Source organism: Trachypithecus francoisi, unplaced genomic scaffold (assembly GCF_009764315.1).
Source record: "Trachypithecus francoisi isolate TF-2019V2 unplaced genomic scaffold, Tfra_2.0 Lachesis_group5, whole genome shotgun sequence".
In the NCBI taxonomy this organism is placed as follows: Eukaryota; Metazoa; Chordata; class Mammalia; order Primates; family Cercopithecidae; genus Trachypithecus; species Trachypithecus francoisi.
In genome coordinates this window covers 108,330,730-108,349,489 of record NW_022681470.1, presented here as the reverse complement: position 1 = coordinate 108,349,489, position 18,760 = coordinate 108,330,730, and the positions used below count along the sequence as shown (strand labels likewise).

At 38.9% G+C, this 18,760-nt stretch overlaps 1 protein-coding gene across 3 annotated transcripts in view; it reads left to right on the top strand.

Moving 5' to 3' along the window:
* Positions 1-18,760, top strand: part of MAGI3 (membrane associated guanylate kinase, WW and PDZ domain containing 3) — a 300,844-nt gene that overhangs the window by 169,513 nt on the left and 112,571 nt on the right. For all 3 annotated transcript variants that reach the window (XM_033198447.1, XM_033198450.1, XM_033198448.1), the window contains exon 2: positions 880-996. In XM_033198447.1, coding sequence (XP_033054338.1) covers positions 880-996 — 117 coding nt within the window. The remainder of the gene's footprint in view (positions 1-879; positions 997-18,760) is intronic.

The window sequence follows — 18,760 nt, the reverse complement described above, 5'->3', positions numbered from 1 at the left end:
GTCAGAACATGTAGGGCCTTCTAGTCCCTGTTCACGTTTTAGGTTTTGATGCAAGTACAAGATATCTTGGGGGACCCTAAACAGAGTAGTAATTATCAGATTTATGTTTTAAATCTCACTCTGGCTGCTAAGTGGTGGGCGGCAGAAAGGAGACAAGAATAGATGCGGATTAGAAGGCTGGGACAAAATTCCAGATGAGGAATCAGTGGGGGCTTAGATTAGGGTGGTGGCAAAGGAAATGAAGAAAAGTCAAGTATGTCTTGGAAGTAGAAGCGACAAAAGTTGCTAATGGGTTGGATCTGGATGGGTAGAATGAAAGGGAGAAATCAAGGATGATTTCTAGATTTCGAGATTGTTTTGCAAGCTGATGGTGCCTTCTACAATAGGGAAAATGTTGGGGAGGAAACATTGGGGGCAGATAGAATTAAAAGTTCTGTTTTGGCTATCTGAAACTTGAGATGTTTATTTGACTTCCAAATATATCTGCAATATATATGGATCAGTTTGATGAGTTTAGAGCTTGGCAGAGGTAGATCAAGGATGGAGACATGATATGAATGTGGAAGTTATCATTATATAGATAGCATTTAAAGCCATGGGACTAAATGAAATTACTCTGAATATTTTTGTCACCCTCTCTGACCTGTACCTTCTCCATCCCTTACCGTGTAAAATTATTCTCACATTATGTTGCAGGTACATATTTTAATTATAGTACCTATAAATAATTTGGTTTTATTTTCTTTTTAGTAAAATACTCTGATTCCTTTATCCAATTTATAGCTAACTGGTTTAAGAGTATTCAGTTACTAGCTTCTATATTTAAGTGAGCATCTAAAAATTATGCATTTATTTTCTGTTTTTTTGTCTTTGCTCCAGGCAAAGTCATTAATAAAGATTTGCGGCATTACCTAAGTCTTCAGTTTCAAAAAGGATCAGTTGACCACAAACTGCAGCAAGTGATCAGAGATAATCTCTACTTGAGAACCATTCCATGTAAGTATGTGATAGAATAAAAGAACTGAAGCAGAAATGTCCTTTCTTAACTAATTAAACATCTACAGATAGTTTGATAGAGTATTTCACATGAAATTGTGAAGACTAAGTTGGAAACAAAAATGAAACAAAATTGGATAAGAAGAAAAAGTTTCAGAGAACTTGAGAGGTTTTGTTTTTAAAAGTAGAAAAACTGGGCCGGGTGCAGTGATTCACACCTATAATCCTAGCACTTTTTGAGGCCAGGGCAGGTAAATCACTTGAGGTCAGGAGTTCGAGACCAGCCTGGCCAAATGGTGAAACCTTGTCTCTACAAAAAACACAAAAATTAGCTGAGTGTGGTGGCAGGCACCTGTAATCCCAGCTATTTTGAAGACTGAGGCAGGAGAATCGCTTGAACCCAGGAAGTGGAGGTTGCAGTGAGCCGAGATCACGCCACTGCACTCCAGCCTGGATGACAGAGCAAGACTCTGCCTCGGAAAAAAAAAAAAAAAAAAAAAAAGGTATAAAGTAGAAAAACTGGAAGATTCTATATTGTGACTTTTAAAAAGTGATGACTAGAATTTAAGACTATGTAATCCCAGCATTTTGGGAGGCTGAGGTGGGCAGATCACCTGAGGTCAGGAGTTTGAGACTAGCCTGGCCAACATGGTGAAACCCCATCTCTACTAAAAACACAAAAATTAGCCAAGCATGGTGGCAGGCACCTGTAATCCCAGCTACTTGGGAGGCTGAGGCAGGAGAATCGCTTGAACCCAAGAGGCGGAGGTTGCAGTGAGCCAAGATCACGCCATTGCACTCCTGCCTGGGTGACAGCAGCGAGACCCCCATCTCGAAAAAAAGAAAAAAAGGAAATCAAAAAAGAATATATATTTACATATTGTTAACTAGATTTTATTCCTGTAAATCGATTTGTAAAGCCTTATGCAGTAAGAAGACTTTTTAGCTCCCAATGCCTTGTATACCAAGAACAAGTATTTTATTAGAACACTATTTTAAAATAATTTTAAAATCTGCCTCTTCCCCAACAAGAAAAAAATTAAAAAAAAAAAAAAGAAGAGAAGAAGAAAAGAAGGAAAGGAACTCTCTCTTACTTGGAATAATTTTTTTTCCCTCCCTCCCTGGCTTCCTCCCTTCCTCCCTTGACTATGTAGTACAAATACAATTTGTATTTGCCTGATGTGTCTTTGTCCATCTTGTTATTCTTAAAGTCTCTGAATCTCTGTTTTACAAATAGTTCTGGACTTTACTCAGTAGCCAGTGTGAAACTTTTTAAATTTTTATTGATGTGATCAATATCTTTAGCCTCAGTTCTGTCATGGTTTTTATATTTACCATATATAAGCCCTTTGTGTGAAAATCCTTTCACTATGTAGTCATTTTATTTGATCTCTCTCTTTTTAGAAAGGTTTGTAGGGATCTTTTTTTTTAATGGTTACCTTGATACCTTTATATAATAATCTTTGTTCCTCCCTCCCTCTTTTTTTGCTTCTATCTCTACTATGAGTAATATTTAAATTACTTAGTCATCTCTTCTTTTTCCTTCCTTCTCTCCCATCATCTGACTTGAAGTAATACCTTTTTATTCCTACCAAATATGAGGTGATCAGTAAGCTTATTCCACTTTGCATGTGCTTTCCTCATTCTGACCCTATTTTTTTTTTTTTTTTATAGTTGGGCTGTATCTACATTGGCTAAGCAAATAGCCATTACATTACTGTAATTTCCTCCTTTATAATTATCATTTATCTTTTATTCTGTGGGTAAATACATATTTAATATAACCACCAATGCTTATGTTGTTATTTTTTCACTAATTGTAGTTGTCTAAAGCTTTTTCTTTACCCAATTTCCCAGCAAAGGCTCACAGGATCATCTTAGGATTTTGTTTGTAGCCTTTATACTTTGATGTTTGTTTGGATGGATATAAAATTTTTGACTCATTTTCTTTCCTCAACTATCTTAAATATATTAGTCAACTGTCTAACTGTTTTTGGCATAAAGCATTGCTCTTAAAGAGTTTGGTAGCAATCTAATTTTCATTTCTTTGTAAGTAACTTGATGTTTTTCCTGCATGGGATGTCTCATTTTTAGTTTCATAGCTCTAGAGCTTCCTCTTCCCTTGTTAAAACAAGAGAATAAAAATATGTACTTGTACTTTCTAAGATAGGTCTTTTTTTTTTACCGCCCTGTGCCACTTTCACTTGAGTTTTTCTTTTAATTTTATTGTTCTAGTTTTGCAGTTTCCTCACTGTGAGGTTTTTATCCTTGAAGGGAGCTAAAATTTATTTTGTTTCACTTCATAGGGTCCAAGCAGCTGTAGCCCTTTTAGATCTCAATAGGCCCTCTTAACTTACACACAAATTCAAGTGTCCAAAGCTCCCTCTAGGAACCTAGACACAATGCCGCATCAGTAGCAGTTAGCATACTGAAGGGTCACATCTGGTCTCTAAATATCATACTTTCCTAAAATGTTTGAAGTCTCCTTGGAGATAGTTCTGATTCTAGGTCTGGGTCAAGGAAACTACACAATGAGCTTTGGAGCATGTAAGTGTATCAGAAAGTATATAGTGCTTAAAAAATTATAGAGACGTACCAGAAGGACATAGAAGCCACCTAAAAGGAGGCTTACTCCAAAAATCTGAGACAATTTGAGCAACAGTGTTGAAAAAAGAGAGAGAGCACTTCTGTTGTCAGATATTGAGCTGTAGGTGGAATGGGATTGTAATCCCTGAGAGAAGAAGAAAGGAGACCACACACAGAGGAATCCTATAATTTCCTCAAGTTTCTACTTAAAGGCACTTTCTGGACCACAGCACAAGGAAGGAGAGCCCAGGCAGAGTACAATGGACTCTGAGTTGAAGGGACAGAAATCTGAGTTCAAGAAGCCTGAGGTGTCTGGAATTTGCAGGACAGAATGTCACAGAGAAGACAGCTATGAAGAAAAAGAGCTCAAGCAATCTGTAAAGGCACCCCCTTGACTCTGTGGCTGAATACTAAGCTGAGAAGATGTAGGACGAGACTCTTCAAGGTTAAACCAAAAAATCTCTTGGGGTTGTAAGTTTAACAATTCCCAGAGCTCACCCAGGGCCAGGAGTCATTTGAGTTCTAATCAGCTTGGTGGAAGAATCCCATAAGACTCCTCCCTTACTAGCAGGGCTAAAATAGCCACAGATAAAGCTCCTCTAGCCCTGCTTTAACAAAGCTTAATTAAGCAAGACCCTAAAGGATCAAGTGAATATGCATGCAACTTAACTGCTAGCAAAAAAGGAAGAAAGAAAAAAAGAGGTAAATCAGCACTCTTTAAAGAAAGACATTGGCCGGGCTCAGTGGCTCATGCCTGTAATCCCAGCACTTTGGGAGGCTGAGGCAGGTGGATCATGAGGTTAAGAGATCGAGACCATCCTGGCCTACATGGTGAAACCTCGTCCCTACTAAAAATACAAAAATTAGCTGGGCATAGTGGTGTGTGCCTGTAGTCCCAGCTACTTGGGAGGCTGAAGCAGGAGAATCGCTTGAACCCAGGAGACAGAGGTTGCAGTGAGCCGAGATCGTGCCACTGCACTCCAGCCTGGCGACATAGTGAGACTCCATCTCAAACAAACAAACAAACAAAAAAAAAAATAGAAAGACAACAAAATGGAAACATTGCGTAACAAAATATTCAAAATGTCCAGCATCTAATAAAAAATTACTAGACCTGCAAAATGCAGGAAAATGTGACCTATAATCAAAAGAAAAGTCAGCTGATAGAAAAAAGAAACAGAACTGACACATGATGGCAGGACTATACCAGCAGTTTTAGTTATTAGAAATATGCTCAAGGATTTAAAGAACAATATCAACATAATGAAGAGAAAAATTATATATAAATATTTATATGTGTATGTATGTGTGTGTGTGTGTGTATATATATGTATATATGAATTAAGTGGAACCTTAAAAATTCACTGAATGGACTTAACAGAAGATTCAAAACTGGAGAAGAAAAGATCAGTGAACCTGAACACATAGCAGTATAAACTAATGAAACTGAAGCACAGAGAAGAAAATGACTGAGAAAGTGAAAACTTTTTTTTTTTTGAACAACCAGATGACAATGGGGAGGGGAGAGATTTCTACTTCTGCCATGAAGTACCAGTACCATAACTAGTACTAGATTTACCCTGTTGTCATAGACAACTAGAAATTGGATGAGGAATATGTAGCAGCTGTTTTCAGACATTTAAATATAGGCAAAACAGGACTACGATGCATTTATATTTACCCATGGCAAACTATCAAGCCAAAGTGGAGGAAGGAGAAAAATACTTAAAGAAATAGTGACTGAAATTTTTCCAAATTTGATGAAAATAATAAGCGCACAGATCAAAGAAGCTCAATAGACCCGAAACAGGAGAAACATGAAGAAAACCATATCAAAGGACATCATAATTAGATTATAAAAAACCATTGATAAAAAGAAAATGATGCTGGGCATGCTGGCATATGCCTGTAATCTCAACTCAGCAGGAAGCTGAGGTGGGTGGATCACTTGAGCCCAAGAGTTCAAATCCAGCCTGGGCAGCATAGTGAGACCCCATCTCTAAATAAAGTGAAATAAAATAAAAATTTTTGAAAAAGAAAATGCAAAAAAACAGAAAAAAAAGAGATAAATTACATGCAAGGGAACAAAGAATGACTGCAGAATCCACAGAAACAGTACAAGCCAGAGTCCATCAAATAACATCTTTAACATGCTGCAAGGAAAAAAAAATGCCAACCTGGATTTCTATATACAACAAAAATATCCTTCAAAAATGAAAGAGAAATAAAGAATTTTCAGACAAACAAAAAGGTGAAGTTTTCAGCAGCAGATATTAATATTTCTTACACTGTAAGAAATATTAAAGATTGGCCAAAATGCACAAACAACAAACAAAACGAAATATTAAAGGAAATTCTTCAGGTAGAAGGGAAATGATACCAGAGCAATAGAACTGAAAGGAAAATACACAGCTTCATAATTACAGTTCAAGATTTCAACATCCCCTTTTAGTAATTAATTTTAAAATTAAGCAAAAAATCTGTAAGGTAATAGAAAACATGAACAGCATTTTCAACCAGCTTGACCTAGTTACTATTTATTAGAAGATGCCACCCAACAGCAGCAGAATCCACATGCTTTTCTAGTATAGATGATACATTCACAAATATAGACCATATTCTGTACCACAAGGCAAGAACTGATATGTTTAAGAGGATTTAGACTTAAATCATATAAAACATGTTATCTGGCTATCATGAAATTAAATTAGAAATTATTAACGATGATGGGAGGATTGCTTGAGGCTAGGAGTTTGATACCAGTCTGGGCAACATACCAAGACCCCATCTCTACAAAAAAAAAATTTTTTTAAACGAAGCAGGCAAGGTGGCATGTACCTATAGTCCTAGCTACTTGAGAGGCTGAGGCGGGAGGATCCCTTGAGCCCAGGAGTTTGAGGCTATAGTGAGCTATAATCACGTCAAGAGTGAGACCCTGTCTCTTAAAAAAAAAAAGAGAAAGAAATTACTAACAGAAAGATATTCAGAAATTAATAATTAATAGCACACTTCTAAATAAACTGTGAGTTGAATAAATCACAAAAGAGACTACAAAATATTACACATATCAACCAACAAATTGAAATGTATCAGACACAATATATGAAAATTTGTAGGATGTAGCTAGAGTAGTATTTAGATGGAAACTGACAGTATTAAATACTTATATTAGAAAATAATGAAGATTTCAAGTTAGTGATCTAAACTTCTACCTTAAGAATCTTAAAAAGGAGAAAAATACTTATTTTAAGTAGAAGGAAGAAAACATACACAGAGTAGAAACCAGTGAAATAGAAAATAGAAAAAAATCAATGAAACCCAAAGCTCATACTTTGAGATCAATAAAAGTGATAAACCTCTAGCTAGACCGCTTAGGAAGAAATTAAACACAAATTAATGCTATCAGGAGGCTGGGTGCAGTGGCTCATGCCTGTAATCCCAGTGCTTTGGGAGGCTGAGGCAGGAGGATTGCTTGAGTCCAGGAGTTTGAGATAAGCCTGGGCAAATAGTGACTCTGTTACTACAAAGCAAAACAATATCAGGAATGAGAGAGGTGACATCACTGAAAATCCTATAGATGTTAAGCGTGTAAGTGTATAATAAATAATTTTTTTTGAGACAGTCTCACTCTGTCACCCAGGTCCTGGAATTCATTGGTGTGATTATAACTGAACTTCCATTTCTTCCATCTCCTGGGCTCAAGTTATCCTCTTGCCTCAACTTCCTTAGTTGCTGGAACTACAGATGTGTGCCACCATGCCCAGCTAATTTTTTTTTTTTTATTTATTTTTAGTAGAGATGAGGTCTTGCTATGTTGCCTAGGCTGGTCTCAAACTCTTGAGCTCAAGTGATCCTCTGGCCTTGGCCTCCCAAAGTGTTGGAATTACAGATGTGAGACCCCACACCTGGCCTAATAAGGAATATTCTGAATAACTTTATGCCAATAAACTCAACAACTTAGATAAAATGGACAAATTCTTTAGAAGACAAAAACTACCAATGCTCACTCATGAAGAAATAGGTGAGCTGAAAAACCCTCTATCTATTAAAGAAATTGAATTTTAGTTTTTAACTTTCCTATAAAGAAAACTTTAGGGGAGAGGGGTAGGCACCATATCTGCTTTTTGGTCAACTCAGCCATTCCAGCATGTGGGCTTTGGAGAGTTCAGAAGGTCCGGACCCAACACAGTGGCTTTGCCAGATCATGGCCAGACTGCTGCTTTAAGCAGTCTGGATCACATCCTCCTTACTGGGCAGGGCCTCCCAGCTGGGCCCTCCAGCCATGCCCACTGGCACATACTATGGACAGAGCTGTGATCTCTCCCTGGGATGGAGTGCCCCAGGGAGGGGAGGGCTGCCACCTGAGTTAGATGGATGACTTAACTGTTACAGCCTACAGGCTTTGGAGAGTCCAAGTTGATGGGTAGAAGTGGTTCTCCACCAGGACACAGCTGTTCTGTTGAGGCGTGGTCAGACTGTTTCTTTAAGCCAGACTCTGATCCACTCCTTGTCTCAGCTGGTCCTCCCAGCTGGCTCTTCCCAGCCAGGGCCTCCAGCCACGACCCATGTTCTATGGAACTGACAGAGCTCCAATTTCTCCCTGGGACAGAGTGCCTGAGGGATGGGCAAGCTGCTACCTTGGCCGTTTGGGCTCATCAATGGGTCCATCCTGTGGGCCCTGGAGAGCCCAGACCAATCAGGAGCTGAAGGAATCCCTAACACAACACAGCTCCTCTACCAAAAAGCAGCCACACTGATCCCGTTCGTCCTCACTGGGTGAGACTTCCCAACTGGGGTCTCCATCCACCTCCTCCAGGTACATTTGGGCTGGCAATAGGTCAGTACCCACCTGGGACAGAGCTCCCAGAGGAAGGAGCAAGCCGCCATCTTTGCTGTTTTGCAGCCTTCACTGGCGATACCTCCAGGTACAGGATGAACCAAAGCAACTAGAGTCTGGAGCAGACCCCCAGCACACTGCAGCAGCACTGCAGAAGAGTGGCCAGACTGTTAAAAGAAAAACAAATAAACAGAAAACAACAACAAAGAAAAACCACAAAAACCCCATCCAAAGATCAGCAACCTCAAAGATCAAAGGTACATAAGCCCACAATGATGAGAAAGAATCAATGCAAAAAAAGCTGAAAACTCAAAAACCTAGCATGTCCCCTTTCTCCCAGATGACCACAATACCTCTCCAGCAAGGTCTCAGAAGCAGGCTGAGGCTGAGATGGCTGAAATGACAGAAGTAGGCTTCAGAAGATGGGTAATAATGAACTTCACTGAGCTAAAGGAGCACATTGTAACCCCATGCAAAGAAGCTAAGAATCATCATAGAACAATACAGGAACTGACAGCTAAAGCCATTTTAGAGAGGAACATAACTCCCTGTTAGAGCTGAAAACACACTACAAGAACTTCACAATACAATCATAAGTATTAATAGCAGAATAAACCAAGTGGGGGAAAGAATCTAAGAACTGGAAGACTGGCTTTCTGAATTAAGACAGGCAGACAAGAATAAAGAAAAAAGAATGAAAATGAATGAACAAAAGCTCCGAGAAACAGGGGATTATATAGAGACCAAATCTACGACTGATTGGGGTACCTGAAAATGATGGGGAAGATGGAACCAAGTTGGAAAACATACTTCAGGATATCATCCAGGAGAATTTCCCCAACCTAGCAAGACAGACCAAGCCAACATTCAAATTCAGGAAATGCAGAGAACCCCAGTAAGATACTCCACGAGAAGATCATCCCCAAGACAATTAATAATCAGATTCTTTAAGGTTGAAATGAAAGAAAAAATGTTAAGCACAGCCAGAGAGAAAGGCCAGGTCACATACAAAGAGAAGCCACCAGATAAAAACGGTGGACCTCTCAGTGGAAACCCTGTAAGCCAGAAGAGATTGGGGCCAATAATCAACATTACCAACCCAGAATTTCATATCTGGCCAAACCAAGCTTCATAAGCGAAGGAGAATTAATATCCTTTACAGACGAGCAAATGCTAAGGGAATTCATTACCACTAGACCTGCCTTGCAAAAGCACCTGAAGGAAGCACTAAATATGAAAAGGAAAAACCATCATTACCAGCCACTACAAAAACACACTGTGGTGCACAGACCAGTGACATTATGAAGCAACCACCATAAACAAGTCTGCCAAATAACGAGCTAGCGTCATGATGACAGTATCAAATCCACACATAACCATGGTGTCCTTAAATATAAATGGGCTAAATGCCCCAATTAAAAGACAAAGAATAGCAAGCTGTATAAAGAATCAAGATCCATCAATACACTGTTTTCAAGAGACCCATCTCACATGCAAAGACACACATAGGCTCAAAATAAAGGGATGGAGGAAAATTTATCAAGCCAATGGAAAAAAGCAATTCTAGTTTCAGACAAAATAGACTTTAACCAACAGACTTTAAAATAGACTTTAAACCAAGAAAGATCAAAAAAGTCAAAGAAGGGCGTTACATAATGGTAAAGGGTTCAATTCAACGGTAAGAGCCAACTACCCTAAATACATATGCTCCCAATACAAGAGCACCCAGATTCATAAAGTTCTTTATTTTATTTTATTTTATTTTATTTTTGAGACGGAGTCTCACTCTGTCTCCCAGGCTGAAGTGCAGTGGTGCGATCTTGGCTCACTGCAGCCTTCGCCTCCTGGGATCAAGCAATTCTCCTGCCTCAGCCTTCTGAGTAACTGAGACAGTAGGTGCCCACCACCACACCTGGCTAATTTTTTGTATTTTTTTAGTAGAGACAGAGTTTCACCATGTTGGCCAAGCTGGTCTCGAATTCCTGACCTCAAGTGATCTACTCATCTCAGCCTCCCAAAGTCCTGTGATTACAGGCATGAGCCACTGTGCCTGGCCATAAAGCAAGTTCTTAGGGACCTTCAAAGTGACTTAGACTCCCACACAATAATCGTGGGAGACTTTAACACCCACTGACAATATTAGGCAGATCATTGAGACGGAAAATTAACAAAGATATTCAGGACCTGAACTCAGCTCTGGATCAAGAGGACCTGATAGATATCTACAGAACTCTCCACCTCAAAACAACAGAATATACGTTCTTCTCATCACTGCACAGTACTTACTCTAAAACTGATCACATAATAGGAAGTAAAACACTCCTCAGCGAATGCAAAAGAATTGAAATCATAACAATCTCTCAGACCACAGTGTAATCAAATTAGAAATTAAGATTAAGAAATTCACTCAAAAATTAGTTGAATATGGTGGCACACTCCTGTAGTCCTAGCTACTCACGGGGCTGAGGCAGGAGAATCGCTTGAACCAGGAGGTGGAGGTTGCAGTGAGCTGAGATTGCCCCACTGTACTCCTGTCTGAGCCACAGAGTGAGACGCTATCTAAAAAAGAAGAAAGAAAGAAAGGAAGGAAGGAAGGAGGGAGGGAGGAAGGGAGGGGGGGAGGGAGGGAAGGAAGGAAAGGGAAAGAAGGAAGGAAAGAAAGAGAAAGAAGTTCACTCAAAAGCACACAACTACATGGAAATTGGACAACCTGCTCTTGAATGACTCTTGGGTAAATAATGAAATTGAGACAGAAATCAAGAAGTTCTTTGAAACCAATGAGAAGAAAGAGACAACATATCAGAATCTCTGAGATACAGCTAAAGCAGTGTTAAGAGGGAAGTTTATAGTGCTAAATGCCCACATCAAAAGGCTAGAAAGATCTCAAGTTAACAACCTAACATCACAACTAAAAGACCTAGAGAACCAAGAGCAAACAAACCCCAAAGCTAGAAGAAGAAGACAAGAAATAACCAAGATCAGAGCTGAACTGAAGGAGATAGAGACATGAAAAACCCTTCAAAAAAGATCAACAAATCCAGGAGCTGGGTTTTTGAAAAAAATAATAAAATAGACTGCTAGCTAGACTAATAAAGAAGAAAAGACAGAAGATTCAAACAAACACAATCAGAAATGATAAGGGGGAATATCACCACTGACCCCTCAGAAATACAAACAACCATCAGAGAATACTATAAACACCTCTATGCAAATAAACTAGAAAATCTAGAAGAAAACGGATAAATTCCTGGACATATACACCCTCTCAAGGCTGAACCAGAAAGAAATTGATTCCCTGAAGAGACCAATAGCCAATTCTGAAATTGAGGCAGTAACAAATAGCCTACCAACCAAAAAACGCCAAGGACCAGATGGATTTACAGCTGAATTCTACCAGAGGTACAAAGAGGAGCTGGTACCATTTTTTCTGAAGCTATTCCAAATAATTGAAAAGGAGGGACCCCTCCCTTACTCATTTTATGAGGCCGGCATCATCCTGATACCAAAACCTGGCAGAGATACAACAAAAAAAGAAAACTTCAGGCCAGTATCCCTAATGAACATCAATGAAAAAACCCTCAGTAAAATACTGGCAAACCGAATCCAACAGCACATCAAAAAGCTAATCCACCACAATCAAGTCGGCTTCATCCCCAGGATGCAAGGCTGGTTCAACATACACAAATCAATAAACATAATTCACCACATAAACAGAACTAAAGACAAAAACCACATGATTATCTCAGTAGATGCAGAAAAAGCCTTTGATAAAATTCAACAACGCTTCATGTTAAAAATTCTCAATAAACTAGATATTGAAGGAACATATCTCAAAATAATAAGACCCACAGCCAATATCATACTGAATGGACAAAAGCTAGAACCATTGCCCTTGAAAACCAACACAAGACAAGGATGCCCTCTTTTGCCACTCCTATTCAATATAGTTTTGGAAGTTCTGACAAGGGCAATCAAGAAAGAGAAAGAAAGAGCATATTCACATAGGAAGAGGAAGTGAAACTATCCCTGTTTGCCGATGACATGATCTCCTGTATCTAGAAAATTCCACTGTTTCTGCCCAAAAGCTTCTTAAACTAATAGGCAACTTCAGCAAAATCTCAGGGTACAAAATCAATGTGCAAAAATTGCTAGCATTCCTATATATCAATAACAGGCAAGCTGAGAGCCAAAATCCAGAATGAACTCCCATTCACAATTGCCACAAAAAAAGAATAAAATACCTAGGAATACAGCTAACAAGGGAAGTAAATGACTTCTTCAAGAACTACAAACGACTGCTCAAAGAAATCAGAGATGATGACACAAATAAATGGAAAAACGTTCCATGCTTATGAATAGGAAGAATCAGTATCATCAAAATGGCCATACTGCCAATAGTAATTTACAGATTCAATGCTATTCCCATTAAACTATCATTGACATTCTTCACAGAATTAGGGGGAGAAAAAAACTATTTTACAATTCATTTGGAACAGAAAATCAAATGTTCTCACTTATAATTGGGAGCTGAGTGATGAGAACACATGGACACATGGTGGGGAACAACACATACTGGGGCCTGTTGGAGGGTGGGAGGAAGGACAGCATCAGTAAGAATTAGCTAATGGATGCTGGGCTTAATACGTAGATGATAGGATGATCTGTGCAGCTAATTACCATGGCACACGTTTAAGTAAAAAAACATGCACATGTACCCCAGAACTTAGAATAAAAGTTGGAAAAAAGAAAGAAAACTTTAGGCCTGGGTGATACTGGTAAATTGTTCTGAACATTAAAGAAAGAAATAATACCAATTCTACACAAACTCTTTTAGAAAATATAGGAGGGAACATTTCCCAACTCATTCTGTGTTGTGAACATGATTCTGATTCTAAAATCAAACAAAAATATTAAAAGAAGATGTTAGGCTAAAATTTTTCTTGAATGTAGACTCAGAAATTCTTAACAGTATCTTTAGCAAGTCAATATATATATAGCAATATGTAAAAGGATAATACATTATGATCAAGTGGAGTTTGTTTCAGGAATGCCAGGTTGGTATAACATTTCAAAATTAATATAGTAATACTAGAAAACAAAAACCAATGATCTTTTCAATAGATGCAGGAAAATTATTTGGCAAAATTCAACTCCCATTTTTGATAGAATCTCTCAGAAAATTAGTCTGCCATTTATTACCCATATTGCCTCTTAGCTATAAATCTACTTTCTTGCCTGGTTGTGATACTGTAACATTTGTCTCCTGTCCGTTGGCACAGTGTTAAGCTTTCAATAGAGGGCACAGGAGGATACCAGACAAAGAAGAGAGTTCTTTTCCTGGTTCCAGTGTATCTTTTTCTTTTTGCTCCTGCTATCCAAAAAGACACCCAGCAAGTTTCAGCAGTACTCTAGCAGTCAGCTTCTCAGTGACAAGTTCAGTGGCACACCTGCAGGAGACTTCCTTACAGCAAGTTCAGCAACACCCTCACAGGTGATTTCATGAGTACCAGCAGTATACCAGCTGACTTCTTAGCAGTTTCCTGGTGAGTTCTGTGACATCCCATTTGGTCCCCCAGTTTTCAGCAACATCCTCTGCAGCCAGTTTTCCTATGGATTACTGGCAAGTCCAGCCAGTGTCTGAGCTGGTTTTCTATTTAGAAACCCCACTCACCACCATAGGTAGCTTGCTGGTGAATTTCATTGGTACCCCATGCAGTTCCCTGCCTATAATCCTTGACCCACTAACTGTAAACTAGCTCTGTCCTCAGGCAACCCAGCAAAATTCCCACCATCCACTGGGCTGTTACCACACCCTCTTCAATGAGGTCTGAATCCCAGACTTTGGGAGAGTCCTTCCCTTCCAAGTTTGTTCCTGATTTAACTATTCTACCTCAGCTTTAGGGTGATATTCTTTAGAGTCTTTGTTTATTCCTACTTAGTTAATTCCCTGTAAACAGTTAACAATTCTGTATACTAAACTGTCTCTATTCAGATTGCCATGTGGTTTCTCTCTCTTGTCTGGATCTTGATACAGAATTAGTACAAGTAGTGCTCCCAGGAGACAGAACCTCCAAGAAGGGATTTCAGAATTGGTTTTGGTTGTCTTGGCTGATCTTACGTGGAGTGCCAGGTTTCTTCCAATGAGAGGTGGGATGCTGATAATTCATGAGAAGTCATGGCATCATTTAATTACAGTATCACCTACAGTTGATTGTGAAGAAATGACAAATGAACCCAGTACCTTGAGAGCCCAAATGACTGCTGCACTTGACTGTTATGGCAGTAGTTATGGCTACGAACACTGTAGTATAGAATGGATTCTCCTGTGTGTCAAGCGCTTACAGAGAGAAACTGGCAAGATAAAATCAAATGGTTTACTATTATTATTATTATGAACTAATAAAATAAGATTTTGTTACTATTTTTCAATGATCTCTACTTGATACAGATGTTTGATAACAGAAAAACTTATAAGAAGGAGACATTGGTTGGGCATGGTGGCTCACATCTGTAGTCCTAGCACTTTGGGAGGCTGAGGCAGAAGGAAATCTTGAAGCCAGGAATTCGAGATCAGCCTGGGCAACATAGCAAGACTGCATCTCTAAAATGATGAATGAATGAATGGAGGCATTAACACAAAATAAATATCAAATAAAAATCATTTAAAATTTGAAAGATAATCACATACATATTTAGCATTTGAATTTTTCACACCTAAAATTTTATTTATTTATTTATTTATTTTATTTTATTTTTTTATTATACTTTAAGTTCTAGGGTACATGTGCATAACGTTTATATCATGTATAACTCCCCAATGCAATCCCTCCCTCCTCCCCCCTCCCCATGATAGGCCCCAGTGTGTGATGTTCCCCTTCCCGAGTCCAAGTGATCTGATCGTTCAGTTCCCACCTATGAGTGAGAACATGCGGTGTTTGGTTTTCTGTTCTTGTGATAGTTTGCTAAGAATGATGGTTTCCAGCTGCATCCATGTCCCTACAAAGGACGCAAACTCATCCTTTTTTATGGCTGCATAGTATTCCATGGTGTATATGTGCCACATTTTCTTAATCCAGTCTGTCACAGATGGACATTTGGGTTGATTCCAAGTCTTTGCTATTGTGAATAGTGCCGCAATAAACATACGTGTGCATGTGTCTTTATAGTAGAGTAATTTATAATCCTTTGGTATATACCCAGTTGTGGGATGGCTGGGTCATATGGTACATCTAGTTCTAGATCCTTGAGGAATCGCCATACTGTTTTCCATAATGTTGAACTAGTTTACAATCTCACCAACAGTGTAAAAGTGTTCCTATTTCTCCACATCCTCTCCAACACCTGTTGTTTCCTGACTTCTTAATGATTGCCATTCTAACTGGTGTGAGATGGTATCTCATTGTGGTTTTGATTTGCATTTCTCTGATGGCGAGTGATGATGAGCATTTTTTCATGTGTCTGTTGGCTGTATGGATGTCTTCTTTTGAGAAATGTCTGTTCATATCCTTTCCCCACTTTTTGATGGGGTTGTTTGTTTTTTTCTTGTATATTTTTTGAGTTCTTTGTAGATTCTGGATATTAGCCCTTTGTCAGATGAGTAGGTTGCAAAAATTTTCTCCCATTCTGTAGGTTGTCTGTTCACTCTGATGGTAGTTTCTTTAGCTGTGCAAAAGCTCTTTAGTTTAATTAGATCCCATGTGTCAATTTTTGCTTTTGCTGCCGTTGCTTTTGGTGTTGTAGACATGAAGTCCTTGCCCATGCCTATGTCCTGAATGGTACTACCTAGATTTTCTTCTAGGGTTTTTATGGTATTAGGTCTAACATGTAAGTCTCTAATCCATCTTGAATTAATCTTCGTATAAGGGGTAAGGAAAGGATCCAGTTTCAGCTTTCTACTTACGGCTAGCCAATTTTCCCAGCACCATTTATTGAATAGGGAATCCTCTCCCCATTTCTTGTTTCTCTCAGGTTTGTCAAAGATCAGATGGCTGTAGATGTGTGGTATTATTTCTGAGGACTCTGTTCTGTTCCATTGGTCTATATCTCTGTTGTGGTACCAGTACCATGCTGTTTTGGTTACTGTAGCCTTGTAGTATAGTTTGAAGTCAGGTAGCGTGACGCCTCCAGCTTTGTCCTTTTGACTTAGGATTGTCTTGACAATGCGGGCTCTTTTTTGGTTCCATATGAACTTTAAAGCAGTTTTTTCCAATTCTGTGAAGAAACTCATTGGTAGCTTGATGGGGATGGCATTGAATCTATAGATACCTTGGCAGTATGGCCATTTTCACGATATTGATTCTTCCTATCCATGAGCATGGTATGTTCTTCCATTTGTTTGTGTCCTCTTTGATTTCACTGAGCAGTGGTTTGTAGTTCTCCTTGAAGAGGTCCTTTACATCCCTTGTAAGTTGGATTCCTAGGTATTTTATTCTCTTTGAAGCAATTGTGAATGGAAGTTGATTCCTGAATTGGCTCTCTGCTTGTCTGTTACTGGTGTATAAGAATGCTTGTGATTTTTGCACATTAATTTTGTATCCTGAGACTTTGCTGAAGTTGCTTATCAGCTTCAGGAGCTTTTGGGCTGAGACAATGGGGTTTTCTAAATATACAATCATGTCATCTGCAAACAGGGACAATTTGACTTCTTCTTTTCCTAACTGGATACCCTTGATTTCTTTCTCTTGCCTGATTGCCCTAGCCAGAACTTCCAACACTATGTTGAATAGGAGTGGTGAGAGAGGGCATCCCTGTCTTGTGCCAGTTTTCAAAGGGAATTTTTCCAGTTTTTGCCCATTCAGTATGATATTGGCTGTGGGTTGTCATAAATAGCTCTTATTATTTTGAGGTAGGTTCCATCAATACCAAATTTATTGAGCGTTTTTAGCATGAAGGGCTGTTGAATTTTGTCAAAAGCCTTTTCTGCATCTATTGAGATAATCATGTGGTTCTTGTCTTTGGTTCTGTTTATATGCTGGATTACGTTTATTGATTTGCGAATGTTGAACCAGCCTTGCATCCCAGGGATGAGGCCCACTTGATCATGGTGGATAAGCTTTTTGATGTGATGCTGAATCCGGTTTGCCAGTATTTTATTGAGAATTTTTGCATCGATGTTCATCAGGGATATTGGTCTAAAATTCTCTTTTTTTGTTGTGTCTCTGCCAGGCTTTGGTATCAGGATGTGTTGGCCTCATAAAATGAGTTAGGGAGGATTCCCTCTTTTTCTATTGATTGGAATAGTTTCAGAAGGAATGGTACCAGCTCCTCCTTGTACCTCTGGTAGAATTCAGCTGTGAATCCATCTGGTCCTGGACTTTTTTTGGTGGGTAGGCTATTAATTGTTGCCTCAATTTCAGAGCCTGCTATTGGTCTATTCCGGGATTCAACTTCTTCCTGGTTTAGTCTTGGGAGAGTGTAAGTGTCCAGGAAATTATCCATTTCTTCTAGATTTTCTAGTTGATTTGCATAGAGGCGTTTATAGTATTCTCTGATGGTTGTTTGTATTTCTGTGGGGTCGGTGGTGATATCCCCTTTATCATTTTTTATTGCGTCTATTTGATTCCTCTCTCTTTTCTTCTTTATTAGTCTTGCCAGCGGTCTGTCAATTTTGTTGATCTTTTCAAAAAACCAACTCCTGGATTCATTGATTTTTTGGAGGGTTTTTTGTGTCTCTATCTCCTTCAGTTCTGCTCTGATCTTAGTTATTTCTTGCCTTCTGCTAGCTTTTGAATGTGTTTGCTCTTGCCTCTCTAGTTCTTTTCATTGTGATGTTGGAGTGTCAATTTTAGATCTTTCCTGCTTTCTCTTGTGGGCATTTAGTGCTATAAATTTCCCTCTACACACTGCTTTAAATGTGTCCCAGAGATTCTGATATGTTGTATCTTTGTTCTCATTGGTTTCAAAGAACATCTTTATTTCTGCTTTCATTTCGTTATGTTCCCAGTAGTCATTCAGGAGCAGGTTGTTCAGTTTCCATGTAGTTGAGCGGTTTTGATTGAGTTTCTTAGTCCTGAGTTCTAGTTTGATTGCACTGTGGTCTGAGAGACAGTTTGTTCTAATTTCTGCTCTTTTACATTTGCTGAGGAGTGCTTTACTTCCAATTATGTGGTCAATTTTGGAGTAAGTGCGATGTGGTGCTGAGAAGAATGTATATTCTGTTGATTAGGGGTGGAGAGTTCTATAGATGTCTATTAGGTTCGCTTGGTGCAGAGATGAGTTCAATTCCTGGATCTCCTTGTTAACTTTCTGTCTCGTTGATCTGTCTAATGTTGACAGTGGAGTGTTGAAGTCTCCCATTATTATTGTATGGGAGTCTAAGTCTCTTTGTAGGTCTCTAAGGAC